Source organism: Microcebus murinus, chromosome 13 (assembly GCF_040939455.1).
Source record: "Microcebus murinus isolate Inina chromosome 13, M.murinus_Inina_mat1.0, whole genome shotgun sequence".
Classification (NCBI taxonomy): Eukaryota; Metazoa; Chordata; class Mammalia; order Primates; family Cheirogaleidae; genus Microcebus; species Microcebus murinus.
In genome coordinates, this window is record NC_134116.1 from 16860528 (window position 1) to 16878365 (window position 17838).

The 17838-nt window shown below is 34.0% G+C and overlaps 1 protein-coding gene across 2 annotated transcripts in view; it reads right to left on the bottom strand.

Annotated features, from left to right (window-relative positions):
* Positions 1-17838, bottom strand: part of PCCA (propionyl-CoA carboxylase subunit alpha) — a 373670-nt gene that overhangs the window by 192218 nt on the left and 163614 nt on the right. For both annotated transcript variants that reach the window (XR_012922419.1, XM_012751855.2), the window contains exons 13-16: positions 10758-10901; positions 9526-9600; positions 5287-5355; positions 3277-3352 (exon numbers count right to left, since the gene is read on the bottom strand). Coding sequence is in view for 1 of the 2 variants with exons in the window: in XM_012751855.2 (XP_012607309.1) it covers positions 3277-3352; positions 5287-5355; positions 9526-9600; positions 10758-10901 (364 nt within the window). In the remaining variant the exon portion in view is untranslated. The remainder of the gene's footprint in view (positions 1-3276; positions 3353-5286; positions 5356-9525; positions 9601-10757; positions 10902-17838) is intronic.

Consider the following 17838-nt stretch of genomic DNA (forward strand, 5'->3'; position numbering starts at 1 on the left):
CCCCATGCCATGTAACTAATATCCTTATACAATAATCCAACATTTAAAGTTAATTACACAATACTTTATTGCAGTGGTGGTAAATACTCTACAGAACTATTGGAGCAGTGTGCAATGAAAGCACAGTACTGGAAATGCCTTAAAATGGGCTTTCAATATTATTTATGTATGGTTTAGTAAGTTTTGCATCACTGATTGATAATGTGATTTATGATTATTAAATAATGTGGTTTTACAATTACGACATGAGAGAAAAGAAGATGGGACCTAAAGTTATTGAACAATATAAGCCAGTATAGTGCCAAACCCTTTATACACCTAATCTCATTTAATCCTCACCACTAATTTGTAAGGCAGAAACTATTACTCCATTGTTAAAACATGGAATATGAGATTCAGTACGAAAAAGTAATTGCACAAAAATCACATAATTACTAAATGGTGTCAGGACAGGATATGAACCCAGGTCTGTTTGGTTTCTTTCTTCTATATTGCAATAATTCCAAATCAGAATTTCAGACTAAACCTGGAAAAAATCTATCTGCACAATGAAATACTTTTTTTTTTATATGTGATACATATAAACTTAGGATAATAACGGCAAGCCTATTTGGTATTTAAGTTACTTAAAAAATATAGTAACTGATGAGCCTATATGTGTAGTAACTAAATTAGTGGAAAACATGCTCATTTAAATATAATACTTGAAAGTGTGTTCCAAAAATATGATAATATATTCCTTTCAGAAGCCAGAGTAGAAGAATAGCTTCTAGTTGGGACCAATACTAATCTAATATTTTGACAAACTGCCCAGATGCCATGCCACTATGTTGTCTTATATCAAAGTTTAACAGAGATATGATTTGACAAAATATTCTTCCTCAGTCTCAAACTCATGAATTTATTTTTCAAGCTTATTAGAGTAACACTTGATTTAAACAAAAGTCTAATAATTCAACAACCACAAGAAAAGAAATCAAAGATAAAAAGTAGAAAACTTGGCTGGGCGCAGTGGCTCACACCTATAATCCTTGCACTCTGGGAGGCCGAAGCGGGTGGATTGCTCAAGGTCAGGAGTTTGAAACCAGCCTGAGCAAGAGTGAGATCCCATCTCTACTATAAATAGAAAGAAATTAACTGGTCAACTAATATAGAGAGAAAAAAAAATTAGCCGGGCATGGTGGTGCATGCCTGTAGGTAGTCCCAGCTACTCGGGAGGCTGAGGCAGTAAGTAGGATAGCTTGAGCCCAGGAGTTTGAGGCTGCTGTGAGCTAGGCTGATGCCATGGCACTCACTCTAGCCTGGGCAACAAAGTGAGACTCTGTCTCAAAAAAAAAAAAAAAAAAAAGTAGAAAGCTCCCATAGAATATGCTTACAGATATTTTAAAGTCCTCCAAGAATAATGTTCCCAAGTAACTTATTTATGTCAATGTATGTATAATTAAATGCACATAGATAGACAAACATCCAAACTAGACATGTGTCCCAAACATTCATTAAAGTGACATTTGGGGTAATAATATTTCTATAAGAAAATATATAACCAATATATAGAGAAAATTTATATGTTACTTAAAACATCAGAAACAGCAAAGTTATAATGCCAGTACATACTCTATAATCAAAGATAAAAAAGGAAATAGAAAATAAATTAGAGAGGAAGGAAAGGGAATTTTTCAAGTTTTTAGATGCTCTGGATATTGATTTGCTGATTTTTAAAAAAATTATATCTAGGATCACTTAAAAGCTTATTATTAACATTTTCCCCTTTAGTGGATTGGGATGAGTCACTAGCACATGAGATTAGACAGAATCACCATGACTTGCTAGTTAACAAATGGGAAGAAAAAGGGGTGATGCTAAAAGGGAAGGAAGGGAAAAAAATTGCTCCTGATCTAACAAGGGGAAAAACTAGAGGAGAAAAGATGAAGAAAAGTGTGGATTACACAATTTAATTGTTATTAGATGAAAATAAGCAGGGAAAGGGAGATGTACAAAAACACTCACTAAATGACCCTGAATGCTACTGTACAGCCATAAGTACTGTTCACCACACAAAGGCATCTGGCCAAAGGGGCAAAGCAAGGGCTTGACAAGCTCCACGGCTAAATTGGGCTTCCTATTGTGGACCAGGATGTGCCCTGAGAACAGAGCATTTTTTCTATTTCACACGAAGCTCCAGTCCATCTGCCAAAGACCTAAAAGCTGTGTCCACTCCAAGAGAGGCCTTTTGAAATTTGCATAAAAGCTCCATTTGGTCTTAAGAGGGCTGTGCAGTACACTCCACCACTGTTCTACCTCTTCAGCCTCCAAATCTAGCCTCCCAGCCTCACTGTTCCATCCAGTGAACCATGAGGAAAGAAGAAAACTGTATAGTAGCCAGTCTTTCGTATGGAATGTTCTCATACCCATGCTGTTCATTCATAATTCAAAGGGTACTTATGTTTTACACTTTGAATTTGATATTAAAGTCCACTATTTTATGATAATTTATGTTGGGCTAAAGTAATCTTTTTATTACTAATGGAAAGTTTCTAATTAAATTTAGAATATGATTTATTCTTTAAAGGGATAAGCATAACTTTGCTTTATTTATCATGGCTGCTAATTCAGTTTTCACTATACACTCTAAAGGCTAATAGAATCGCATTTTGTTAGGCATTAGAATTATCATATTTCCCCCTCACTGCTAAATCTGACTGGCTTAAACAAAAAATAAAAAAATAGAATTATCATATTTGTACACGAAGTAATAAAATTGCATTTCCTAGAAACAGTCTATAATTTGCTCTAATCACAGAAACAAACAGCTTTTCTTTCAACCCCTAATTAATGAAATATAAGTTGCTATGCTTTATATCACCATACATTTTCAAGTTTTCTACTTCAAAAAAAAAAACAAGCATATAAAACAAACCATCAACAATAATATAGCAAAATTAGTATAAAATTGCACTGACCAATGGTTCTTTATTCTGAAGCTTCTTATTTCACATACAATATAGAGCCACAAAATACTAGATGCTCATCTAGGAAAGATCATAAATCATAAGTTTAACTAAATAACTTAAGATGCATATGTAAAGGACTGCAAAGGAAAATGAAACACCTATACTTAGTATGTCAGTTTAATTAATTCAAGCTTTTCTTATTTCTATTTGAACACATAATAAGGAAATGTTCCATGGACTTCTCTCATTAGTAAATCTTGAGGTTGTTTCCTAGTACTGGATGCCATATATAATATGGATCAGGACTGAAAATGTTTGCTTTTACCTCGAATTACATAGTTATCCAGTGCATCTTCCATTCTCTTCAGTGCTTCAGTTCTATCAGAGCCATATGTGATTAGCTAAAAGCAAGCAAACAAATATATCTATATATTTATGTCTATCTCTATGTTAAATAATTCATTCCAGTAAAAATTAAAATATTTCATAACAGATTTCCCAAAATATCTTTTGAAATTTCACGGTGGTTCAGTTTTTAACCAAAAAATATGTCAATTAAAATTTTTTAAGTATATAAATATTAGAATCAAGCAATTTTAGGCTTTTCATCTACATTTCATTATCACTGCAAAGAGCAATTTGACAAAACTAAACAATATAACAAAAATTTAAAAGGAAATGTATCAAAATATAAGGCCAGGCACCATGGCTCATGCCTGTAACCCTAGCACTTTGGGAGGCCAAGGCAGGAGGATCACTTGAGCCCAGGAGTTCAAGACGACCCTGGGCAATAGTGAGACCTCATTTCTACAAAAAGCAATTTTTTTCAAATTAGCAAGGTGTGGTGGTGCATGCCTGTAGTCCCACCTACACAGGAGGCTGAGGCAGGAGGATGGTTTGAGGCCAAAAGTTTGAAGTTGAGCTCTGATGACACCATTGCACTCTAGCTCAGTGCAACAGAGCAAGACTTTGTCTCAAAAAAAAAAGTGAATATTTAGAGAGTATATGAACATCTAGGGTAGTGGTGGGATTCGATTTTTTTTTAATTTTCCTATTTTTCTGGGTTCCAAGTTTGATACCCTAAATAGCTAACATTTTCATAACAAAAAGAGTAAAATTTTAAATATAAAAGTAGTGAGAGAAAAAAAAGACTATCTTAAGAATCATTCACAGTTTTATACATAATATAGCCCAGAAACAAAGGGTATTTATATTAAGAAAACAGAAAGGTCTTACTATTCTATATGATTTAGTGCCTATTTATATATACCTCATATAACTTAGCAATAAAATAACACTATTCATTAAAATTTTTTCTGGTGGTTACATTAGTCAATTTGTAGCTTGGAATTATTTTAGTATGTTTTATTAGCTCTTCAATATCAAGCCAGTTTGAAAATTAATTTGTAGGCCATTTTTATTAACAGAAATATATTAATCTAAAAATGGAATCACATCTATTTAAAAATCAATCTATAATGTTTTTATGTATTTTAATTTTTAAATTAAATCATGTTTTCCTAATAAACAAAAGACCCAAAATTTGTTTTAAGAATACTAGAGCAAAAACTTAAAAAGAAAGATAAAAAATGGTTTGTTTACAACTACATGAAAAAGCATAGTTGGGAAAAAACCACCATCTTGAGAAATAGGGTTTCATAAAGAAATCATTCCTCAAAACATGTCTAACATTTCAGAGAACACAAGATTTCCTAAATAAAATCTACAGTTTTAACTACTACAGTATTTTACATTTTATAAGGTCTTAAGACTTTAAAGATCTAAAAATTTAAGTAGAATTGTTCATTTATTTTGGAAGTCAAACTTCAAAAAGACAGGTGAGCAAAACACATCTCTTACTCTCACATAAAAGTTATGTCAAATCTACTTAATTTGTAATTGGTAAAAGTGAAGAGAAAAGGTCAAAAGTACTCTAACAAACACTGCTTATCAGCCCAACCTCTTGATATTACCTGCCATTCATATTTTCATCTCAGGCAATTTTCAGTAATGGCCAAAAAGGCAACTTAATTCCTTCTCACTGCAATGAGTTGGGTTGGCACCATTGGTTAAATGTTTATCATTATTATCATTATGTGTGTGCCTGGTGGTATGATTTGATTGGGGAGGAGGGAATATTACAAACTAACATGATGCTGGATTTTCTCTTTCTTAAGAAAAAAAATGTGCTCTGCTTTCACATTTATATCAGTGCATAATTAATTGTTTAATTACAGTACATGACTCAGATTAAGGCCCAATTTCTGACTTTTTAAATATGTACATTGTTTTTACAGAAGAAAACTGAAAGAATCCATTAAGAAATCAAACTAACTTTTGAAATCATAGGATCATAATAAATGCTAATATCACTTCCTGGTTGGATGCCACTGTCAACCCGGACCTAGGAGAAAAAGGAAAAAAAGATGAAAGTGACTCGTATTGTGCAGATATTTTTTTTAACCACAAATTTAATTTTCACGGAGAAAATGGATAGAGAATTTCAATCTCAAATAACATTTCAGCTTAAACAGAAAAACAACCTAAAAAATACATAGAGACCAAATGATCTTGATCTATTAATATGCAATACAACATGTATTTTTTATTCTGCCACTAAATGAAGGATCTAAGAAACAACAAAACCAAAACAAAAACCAACTTTCTGCATCACTATGCCAGGATGCACAGGATGCGTTTGTGGCTCTCTGATGGTGTCTTCCAGCTGCAGCAAAGCATGGATGAGGCCCGTGCTAACCACATTCCCTGCACTCTTCTGAGAGCCCAAGTGAATCCCTGGTCGAGCCTGCTCCTCCCTCCATAGGAACTCAAGCCTGGGCCTTTCATGTCTGCAACACTTTCTTTTTTTGCCTCACTCTCTCAACTGTAAAACACTATTTTCTGTTACTGTTAGTCCCCTGAGGCTTTAATGTTTACACAGCTTTTCCCACGGCTTTGCTTTATAAGGACACAGCCCCAATTAGAGTTCTGATTTTGCCATTTTCATGGGGGGAAAAATAGCACGAGTTCAAAATATTCTTTTGAAGAGCCTGATTGCTGTTAACCAGCCAACAAGTTAGTTAGTACATCGCTGATTCTTGTTTTCATCTCCCAGTTTGATACCAGCAGTAAGGCACAGAGGTTAGCCATGTAAAACTTTTCAAATGAGCAGTTGCCGAGAACAGAATATTTATTAAATTATCATGAAGTTTTGGAATCTGAAGTATTTAAAAGCTAATCAAAATACTTAAGACTTCCAGGCATGTCCTAGGGGTCTTGAGGATAGAGGAATTGAATCGAAGCTGAGAGAACAGCAGGACTTTGATGCCCAACATTGTAAAGGGGTGGGAAGAAAAGAGGGGAAGCTCATGTAGCTCTCCACCTGTGGGAAGAAGCCTTCCTAATAAACAGCAGCTCATCTGTCTGCAGCAAGGCAGAAAAAGGTCAACACAGAGGCTGTTAGGCCTTTAATATTTTAATTTAGGCAATTATCAAGGGACCACATGTAGAACCTCTTGTCTAGGATATCCACATGAGGGTATGATGATGGCTTTATTATATGGTGACATCAGAAGATAGGCCATAGTTTCATTCTCTTAAAAAAAATCACACTACTATTATTCCCTTTGTAAGGTTGTAAAAGGTAACATGATTACATACCTGGAGGGCTTTTGTTTCTGTATTTGTGAGCACAAAAAAATGGATATCTGTATTTTTATACATATTTATATACAAAAATCTCAATTTTAAATAAAAGTCATTCAGCAAGCACACTTACAAATTATATTGGCTTTATGTTTATTTAAAACATATTTCTGGACATAAACTAAAGTTCTGTGGAATGCACAGTGTTGATAAAAACTAGAAAAAATTAATAGAGAAGCTTTAAAAGCAATAAAACCACAATCTACCTTTTCCTTGCATTTAAATAGCCCCAAAATGGTTACTGGCAATCAGGTTACATAACAGAAAAGATACCTCTGAGCTTCCATTTTCTTAATTTTAATACCAAATAAAGAGCTAATTTACCACCATGTCATCTTTAAAACCATAACATGCTTGCTAAAGCTATGTTTAAAACTAAGATTGGTACAAGTTCTAAAACTTTTGACTTTAAAAATATCCTAACATTTGCTACATAAACTGCTACAAAGTTACTGAGGAACTTCGATGTTCAACACTCTAGTAAAATAACATAGACAATAAGAATATTACCTTCTCCTATAGTTCTTAACTTAAAATTTCAGTTACCTTGAATAATACCATTCTAAAAGTTAAGTTACCGAAGGCTTCTAAATATGTCTTTGTTATTTACTAAAATTATGGGGACAGAAGGTATGTCATTTTAATTTAAAAACATATAAAATCAAGATGTATATAATCAACATATATCTTTGTATAAGCAAATCAACATTTTCAAGTTAAAATTGTCACAGAGCATGAAAACTCTGATTATTTACTATTTATATAGTTTTTTCCAAAAAATAATCAGCTGTATTTTAATGTTTAATAACAAATTAAAAGTCAAATTAAGTCTCCATTCCTCCATGGAAACAAAGGCGATACACATTTGCATTAAAGGCCTTAAGAATAAAATCAAATGAAGTTGGAACCAAATCTCTGAGAACAAAATTGTGGTCTGAAAACAACAAATTTACAAACCATGGTGATCAAAGATCAAAAAGAAAAGCTTCATCTTTGCCATATAAATAAATTTCAGGCATAAATGAAGCACATGAAAAGTACGAACCACAAGTTAACTCTTAAGTATATCTTTTTGTGACCAAAAAAAGTAAGAACCAAAAATGGTTTCCTAAGGTAAACTGACTGATCGAGTTTTAATAAGGCAAGAAGGAAAAACAAACAATAAAAGCCACAACAAAAACACCTAAGCACCTCCGTATGAGATTCTCAAACCACTGCTCAGAAACCTCTAGCACAATTAAAATTTCCTTCTTCAGTACCACAGTGGACCCTGTGAAACTATCAGGAGTCTCCCACCCTTCATTCTCAATTCACCTCTCCCCCTAAGCACAACTCCCAGCCCGCCATGTCTACCTGACAAGTGACAGCCCAATCTGATTAAATGCTTCCAAGGGAGGGGACTTGTGGGCCTCCATGACAGGCCAAAAGTGATCACCATGGAGATACATAATTACAGCTGTCAACGCATCTACTGTCCTGCTGACATCAATTTGATCGCTCCCAGCAATAATGATAGACAAAGCTTAGTGTGCACTCTCCTGCACCCAATCACTTTATCTATTCCTTGGTCCATTTAGCTGACATGCAACATTCACACAAGCAAATAACAGCAGTAAGCAGAACATTTAAGGCATTTTAATTGTTTTTTCTTTCTATGGATGGCTCACAACTGCAAATGTTATTACATAAAACTCCTGCTGCAGCATTAATTGAAGAAAGATTTGGTGGGACAAAGACTGTAGGGGGTATAGTTTGTCCATTATCACTTGTACTTTCAACAGGTCTCACGTTTGAAAATTGCAAATTGCAAAAACTTGCGAGGGCAAAATGTTTGACATCCTGTTAGCTATTACAACATGGTGAAAACTTCTAACAACCAGAGTAATCATTATGAATTCTTATTTAATACTTTTTTCTTTGATTAAAAAAGTGTTTAGATATGTCCCTATGATACTTGTTTTCTCATCTGCTATTTAATGTCACATAATGCCTGTTAAATCTTTACAATTTTTTTTCTGCCTTCAGGCTTTGAACACAGCATGGAGTCTCCAAGCCTAGAAAGGGTCAAGTCCCTTTAGAAAGCACATGGGCAAAAACAATTTAAAAAGTGAAATAAATCATATATCCAATAACATCTTCAAATTTAGAATTCTTCCTGTAATCTTTCACCATCTTCATGCCAGTAATCAAACTGAATAATCATATTCACAGATGGTACAGCCTTGTCATCCACTAGCTAACATAATGTCATATAGATATGCACTTATTACCTTGATTAAGAGAAAGGGTATGTCCTTGTTCTTTTTATACAACAAAAACTATTTGAAGAACATCTATTAAATACAGAAGAACTATGCAATGAAGTGGACAGTGATTACTTTTAACTGATATAAATAATATATACTTCTTAAAGTCTGAGACACTTAACAGAATGAGGTACATTTTGTTTTCCTTAGTCCTTTTCAATTAACGAGCTGATTTTGTGCTTGAATTTCTTGACATGTGACCATACAGGGGAGTTAGATTAGATTTATTAAAAAGATTAAATTGTAACACAAAAAAGTCATTTCCCATTCTTAAGATTCATGATCTTTTTGATTACAATTTTTGAAAGAACTGGGAACATTCTAAACCATCATTAATATCATCAGATATCTCCAGACTTCCCCTGTCAAGTAAATTCTGGCATTCCTGAACACTATAAAATACCAAAAAAAAAAAAATTGTTTTAAACACAAAACTGTAATTTCCCCATGAATATCACTTGTCCTGCAATTTACACCCTTTGGTGTTAACATGCTTTAACATAAAAGTATAACATAAATCAAGATTTTAACTCCTCAGTTGGTATTACAGCTTAATGACTTACACCAGGTAGATGTAATGGTTCTTGGTACTGAGACAATCTCCCAATAGACGGTAAACCAAAAGACTTGTAGGGGTCCTGAAAGTTCAAAGGAAAGGAAGCACAGTCTTTGAAATATAAATCAGCACAAGTAAGGTCAAATATTTATACAATGAATAAGCATTTATAGGTTTATTTTCAACATATGATATTTACCAAATCACAGATTTCAGAATATTATTGTCTTATACTCTAAGCAACTTAGAAGTATACTTAAAAATGAAACAGAATTGTAAGCAGAATTTAGCTTGACCTTGATCATACTCTATTGAAATTGGTAAAATTCCAACTTTTTATAAAGCTTCTTAGAATGCCTTGGGCAAAAATAAAATAACCTAGACCCTACATCAAAACATACTCAAGTTCAGAACAACAAATGTGGTGCACTAAAGATATTTGTTTTTCTTACTTCTCAAAACAGCTCACATATGGTAAAACTTGAGAATTTGTGTTCTTCAAATAAAGACCTGAAAAGAAACTCTGCACGTGCTAGTAGATATGCACTTCATTTGTAAATATCTTAGATCATCAGAATAGATGAGTTCAGTGTCACAGTAAGAAAGGAATACCACTTAAAATATGACAAAAAACAAGAGCAATATAACCATGCCAAAATATGTATTTAAGCTCCTTAAAAAAGATTTAGAACTTTCGGTATCTGTAAACACAGATATAGATTTTTTTATTTTGACAGACATCTTTGATGTCTAAAAGTAAAAGGCACAAATGTTACCTTGCATTTTTGCTTTAATCGTCTGAGAAGAAGGGATTTTTCAGATGTTGACTGCTCTATTGTCTGATTTATATACTTATAAAATAACATAAAAGTATTGGCCTGAGAGTTTCTGAGTAAAGCCCATAATAAAGATTATGAATTAAGTACATGTTTTACCAAAAGCTTTATAATTTAAATTTTGTTACTTTCATACAATCATTTTCAGGGATTGTTGCCTCTTAACAGATTAATAGCTATTTCCCTATCCGGAAACATATGAGAATTAATTAAACCCAATTATTTAAAGCTATTTTGAATTATGTCAAAAGGATCTAATTTTTTTCTGGTTTAATTATAGATTACATAATCAAATACTTGACATAGGTTATATAACCCTAACTTTACCTTGTTGTTTAGCTAAGCCAGGTCTCATGACTCTGGACACAATAACCATTCTTCCTCCCAACATCATTCATTTTACCTCCGCATAAACCCGACATTCAACTGCCCAGCCGTTGATGGGAATATCAGCTTGTTTGTGCCTGAGAGGGTAACCCTTAGCAACACGGATCATTTCTTGGACTAGGTCCAGGCCAGTAATGCATTCTGTGACAGGATGCTCAACCTGCAAGGCCAAGATCTGCCAGTCAATAGGTGTAGAAAAAGGTAACACAAATAAACAAGAAAAATTTCAAAAGTTTTTGGGTAGAATGAGATTAATTGTATTTAACATTTAATTATACTTGACTGAAAATCTAGCTAGGAGAATAAAATGAAAGAAATAAACACAACACAGTACATAAATCATGATACAAAAAACTAGTGCCTAAGAAGTATTTTTAAACTGTTTTACTTTTCCCAATTTTGATTATGTGGTTCAACAATGTCTAATGATCTTAATTCTGAAACTAATTCTTAACCGAAAACCACATTTACTTCTCTGCAATCCTCAACATAGCTGATAATTAACCTATTCTGCTACACTTAACATGGCATCTAGAGGGGCAGCTTATGATTTTCTAAAGCGCTGGTCTACCCTGTCTCACCCACTTGCATGCTTTCACTAACCTGTCCTGACAAGCAGCCAGATTAGCGTAATCTTGCATCAATGCAGTGTAGCAGAAAGGAGCAGATGGATCCTTCAGGTTGCTTTCCCTCCAGACTGACTTGGGGAGTGCTTAGCATGCACAATAGCAAAACTGAGCTAGTGAAATCACTCTGCTCTCTCAGCAAACTGCTGGTAACTACTATGTCTGATGCTGTCATGGGAATACCTGGCTTTCCACACTAACACATGGGATACATATGTACAAAAACATGCACTGACGTATAAGTACATGAACAGTGATACATGTCATTATAAATTTGATCAATCATTTACAAATTCCTAAACTTGAGTTAAAATAAAGTCACTTACAGCACTGGAAAAGAGCAGATAATCTGTCTTTCATCTAAAATCTTGAATAAGTTTTTAAAAAACAAATAAAACTGTGGCCACATTTGCTGCTTTGATAATTTTTTTCTCTGTAAAAATTAAGTATGTTCTAAATATACTTCACAACAGTTTCTTTATCATGACATGTCATATTTCATATACTATGACACAGGAAAAGGTCAGTGAACAAATGAATTATCTTCCCATCTTCAACTACACTAATTGAAGGACAGGACTTAGTCATTATAATAATCTTGAAGCTTATCATAAGCAGACAATGCCATGGTCTTTAAAAAAAAGCTTTGTAAAAATAAACAGATGGTATCCATAATTAGCTCTGTGTGTGTTATGAGTTTGTTTACAGTTTCGACAACATTTTAAGACATTTTGACATAATTTTAATGACAAATCATCACTAAAATAAGCATCTACCCTTTGTAAAATAAATGTGACACTAAATAAAGATCTTATTAGTTAAAAATATATATATTTGAAAATAAATTATGGTTTTGCAAGAAACAAAACTCTATATGATAAATATATTAATAAAGATATAAAGCCCCTCTAATTGCTAGAAACCAATTTCATATGAGAAAGCATCTCAGCACTATAACTATTCAAGAGGTGAACCTACTATGCGCCAACTGCTTTACTACATATTAATACCAATACACCTGTTAGGTGAGAAAACAATTTTAAAAGTTAACAATTCAATTTCCTCTTTCCATAATCAGTGCCATATTATATACAAGGCAAACAAATACATATTGAATGATTGCGTGAATGAATGAACAGCAAATCCAGAGTCAAATCCTATATTAAGTGGTAGAGAAGGAGTTGGAATTTGTGTCACTACAGAGATGATGTTTTCTTCCTGTTCTTCCTCATGGAAAAACATACATGAAAGCATGTAAATAGAAACAGCATACAATTATACACAGTTGTCTTCTCTAAAACATATTAACTATGAAGGTTTAAAGATCCAAATTTATTATCAGGTTCTATTCACCTTTGAAGATGTCTCTATAACTGGGTAGCAAAATAAGTACATTAGACCCACTTGGAATGGGATCCAAAAACAAACCCACTTTGTTCCAAACTTAGAGTTATATAACAGGAACAGACCACTTTACAATCTAAATTAGTGAGCTACAAGTAGTTAAAAATAAAAGTAACTAAGTGAATAACTAAAATAAGCTGTTAAAGGTAAAATGATTACTAACAGAATTTTTTTAAAATATCCACTTATTGCCAAGGATTGTCAAAGTCCACAAAATAGTCTAAGTTGTTTGAATTTATCAGGTAAGAGACATATATCTTCTTTAAAGCAAAACTTACCGTTTTAAACATTTTTTAAAAAAATCTTTCTAAATACACAGAATCCAAAGCTATTCCACAGGACATATGAAACATTTCCTTTAGGCCCTGTATTATTATTATCATTACTATTATCAGGAATCGTATAAATATAACATTGTCTAAATAATCACATGTCTCCCCCACTCCCAGGAATGGTTTCCCCCAACAAGTTAAACTCAATACTTAAGAGGTCAGAACAGAAATATACAAAGGAACAAAATGACTCCCAGGCCAAAATATCATACAAGAGGAAGAGAGGGAGGTGAAGATGGGTAACTAGAACAAAAAGTTATAAAGAGAAAATAAGAATGAAAAATTGTTGTCCGATAAACCAACAAGTTCACCTTGTTCCACTTAGAAGAAAAATGTAAATAAATATTATTGATGCTAATAAACATCTGTTCCAAGCACTATTGCCAGGGATGGGGTAGTGTTATTTCTATTTGAGAAACACTGGGTTAATTTAAATTAAACAAGTTTTTTTAAAGAAAAACTCCTAAAGTCATTAATATGTCCATATGCCTTGTTACTAAGAGGAGAATCTTGTACAGTGCTTCTCCCTCCTTTTGCAGAGAGTACCTTTAAGAGTTGAGAAGTCCATGGAACACATTTTTTAAACAATGCCTTAAACATGCCAAATACTAAATGGAATTCCCTTATTGTAACTCCATCCTCACTAGGTAAATTTTTGAGAACCTGGCTTATATGTTTTTCCTACCCACCAGAAATGTGCTTGTTTCAAGAAACACATGAATCAGGGATCCACCCACCAGATAAAATATTTTACATTATAGATGAATACATTAGCATTCACATATATAAATCTTATGACTTAGTCAGCAAGCATAAGCCCTAACAACAACAAAAATTCACACACACATAAAAGGAGTAAGCTTAACCAAGTTATAATTTTCGAACTCTCAAAGACAAATTTCTGATTGGGAATATATTCATATATATTCATCAAGACAAATTTCTGATTGGGATATATTCATATATTCATCAGTGCCACACTGCAGGGTCTATTAGCAGTTAATAAATCCATTTCTATTGGCAATAATACCCTTAGCTCACCATAATTCTTTTGTTCAAACAGGTAGAGAAAACTGCAATCACCAAATGTCATATTATGGAACATAATCATGCTTGGGGACTAGAATGAATATGTATAGTTCTATATGCCTACATTAGATGGTCACAAATGGCTAGCTTTTTACAGATGTATTTGCTGCTTTAATTTAGTTTTGTCTTCTTAGTCACCACCAAGCTGTCATTGTCATTTTGTCTAGACTTCTCTCCACTCCCTCTTACTAATCTGTTGCCTGAAATTTATCTCCCAAAAAATAACTAAGCATGTCAAATACAATACGAGGTAAATTAGGTTTTGCTTCATCTCTGAGTGCTGAACTTATCAAATTTCAATAGTAATAAACTTAGACCTAAATATTTCTGGCACTGTCTAGTCATTATGTACCTTCATGATTCTAAAAATTATAATCATAAATTCTGACAGTGCCATTGTCATCTTTAGCCTATTCCTCATTGAGTACAAACTAGGAAGTATGCTAAAACTAGTGAGTGAGCATAGGATGGGATGTTTAGAGTGTCTCAAAATTATCTCCCTGTAATATACTTTATTAAAGAAAAGGGGAAAATAGTCTATGGTGGAGAAAAACCAGAGACACTACCTTAACCAAGCCAACGTCACCAATAATGGGAAAAATAGACATCTTGTTCCTTCTATGTGCTGCTCAGAGAAGAACTACATCATTTCTGTAATATTCCTGCCCCAAACACAAAGACTGAATCTAGTCATGAGAAAACAGACAAGCCCAAAATGACAGAGATTCTATAAAATGGACTGTGCTCCTCAAGAATGTCAAGATCATTACTGACCAAAAATAAATAAATAATAACAAAGAAATTGTTTCAGACTGAGAAAAAATAAAGGGATATAACTAAATGCAATGTAAGACTCTGAACAAGAATTTTTTTTGACTACAAAAGGCATTAGTGGGCCGGGCGCGGTGGCTCACGCCTGTAATCCTAGCTCTTGGGAGGCCGAGGCGGGCGGATTGCTCAAGGTCAGGAGTTCAAAACCAGCCTGAGCAAGAGCGAGGCCCCGTCTCTACTATAAATAAAAAGAAATTAATTGGCCAACTGATATATATATAAAAAATTAGCCGGGCATGGTGGCGCATGCCTGTAGTCCCAGCTACTTGGGAGGCTGAGGCAGAAGGATCGCTGGAGCCCAGGAGTTTGAGGTTGCTGTGAGCTAGGCTGACGCCATGGCACTCACTCTAGCCTGGACAACAAACCGAGACTCTGTCTCAAAAAAAAAAAAAAGGCCGGGCGCGGTGGCTCACGCCTGTAATCCTAGCACTCTGGGAGGCCGAGGCGGGCGGATTGCTCAAGGTCAGGAGTTCAAAACCAGCCTGAGCGAGACCCCGTCTCTACCATAAAAATAGAAAGAAATTAATTGGCCAACTAATATATATATATAAAAAAATCAGCTGGGCATGGTGGCTTGTGCCTGTAGTCCCAGCTACTCGGGAGGCTGAGGCAGGAGGATCGCTTGAGCCCAGGAGTTTGAGGTTGCTGTGAGCTAGGCTGACGCCATGGCACTCACTCTAGCCTAGGCAAGAAAGCGAGACTCTGTCTCAAAAAAAAAAAAAAAAAGGCATTAGTGAGATAATTTACAAAGATAAAAATTTGCATATATAGTCTGTAGATTTGATGATAGTAATATTTTAATGTTAAAATCTTAATTTTGATAATGGTACTGTGATTATGTAAAGGAATTTGCTTTTTTTTAGGAAATACACACATATTTAGGAATAAAGGGGTACCAGCTGTGCGATTTACTCTGAAACATTTCAGGTAAATATAGATACAGATAGAAATACAGAGCAAATGTGGTAAATGTTAGTGAAGGGTGTTCAAACATTCCTTGTAATATTTTTTTTGCAACTTCTCTGTAAATCTAAAATCATTTCAAAATAAAAGTTAATAAAAATAAAAGCAATGTCACTAGAAAGACTTGTTTATCATATTACAAAACATTATTAAAGATATCTGACTTGATCAACATTCTTTTCTCTTCAGTCAGAATCCTCCCACTGTGTTAAATAAAAATAGTTATCCAACAGTGGATAATTTGTTCAATATGTTTTCTCTGACCTAAACTTTTAAATATTTCAATGTGACATTTATCTAATAATTTCTAAAACTTTAAGAATAGGTACTAAATAATAAGCAAGTCTTCCCCAAGGGCAGGAAGACTCAGGCAAATTTTAATTATATACATCTGAGTTAACTTTGAATGAAAATTAACACTCATAGAAGTCTAAAAGAGGAAAAAGTCACAAAATGTGAAAAGAAGTTGGATGCAATGTATGTTAACTTGGCCATTGTGGATAAGCAGGCTGATGAGAAGTATTCAAAATTCCTTGAATGGAGAGATGCTTGGGGCTGTAATTGTTTGGCAGCTAGTGAGTGGTGTCAAAGCAGAAGCTGCCCTCAAAAGTACAAGATCCACTATTCATAATGATAACTAAGATCAGCATGGCACTTTCAAATTTATAAAATCACTCCTCATGCACAAACTTGTTCAATACTCCAATGTCATTAAGAGAAGGCACATGAGATACTGACACGATGTATATAGTGAAAGAAGAGTAAGAATTTTTAATATCCAAATAAAGTTACCTTAAATTAGCATAACGTTAAGTAACATCTTTATGAACTATATCAAGTCTAAACTATCTAAACTGGTTTGTGAATGCTATCTTCTGTAAGCAGAATTTGTTGGACTCAACTCAGCAAAACAGTTTAGGTGTGATTACCTGTTGAAATATGAGGAAATTGTCCTGTTATATAAAATTCCGTTTCATAATGGTGTTTGGCATAATAGGCCTCTTTTTAGTTTGTTGTTATCCCAGCCTGAAAGGATAGCTGATGCCATTATTTTTGGTTCTGCTTTTTCCATTCAGAGAGATTCTTTGTCCAGAACAGAATCTAGCATGTACCTATTAAAATTCTGAAGCTCTACCTCCTGAGAATATAGGATTTCAAAATAGATTTTGATCCATAGGACACAAAGATAAAAAGCTTGTTGGGAAATAGGCCCCAACACACCATTCCTGTAAACTCACCTTGAAAATAATGGCTGTATTCAAGAGTGGCTATGAAAATGGAACAGGTTCTATTATAGAGCTCCCCTGTTAGTCCCAACAAGAATAACCAGATGAAGAAAGGATAAGGGAACTCTCACAGGCTGAATTTTGTCCTCCCCAAAATTCACATGTTGAAGTCCTAACCCCCAGTACATCAGAAAGTGACTCTATTTGGAGACAAGGTCTTTAAAGAGGTGATTAAGTTAAAACGAGATCATTAGAGCAGGCTCTAAGCCGACATGACTGATGTCCTTATAGAAAGAGAAGATTAGGACACCGAGGGCCCACAGGGCAGAGGAAAGACCGCGTGAAGGCACAGGGAGAAGATGGCCATCTGCAAGCCAACGACAGAGGCCTAACAAAAGATACCAACCCCACTGACACCTTGATTTTGGACTTCCAGCCTCCAAAACTATGAGAAAATAATTTTTTGTTGTGTAAGCCACCCAGTCTCTGGTAGTTGGTTATGGCAACCCTAGGACACTAATACAAGATCAATTTAAAAACTAAAATGATAAAAGAGTCCAGAACTCAGACAGCAAAACAGTTTACAATATACTTTAAAACAAAACTCTAAGTGCCTGACAAGCTTA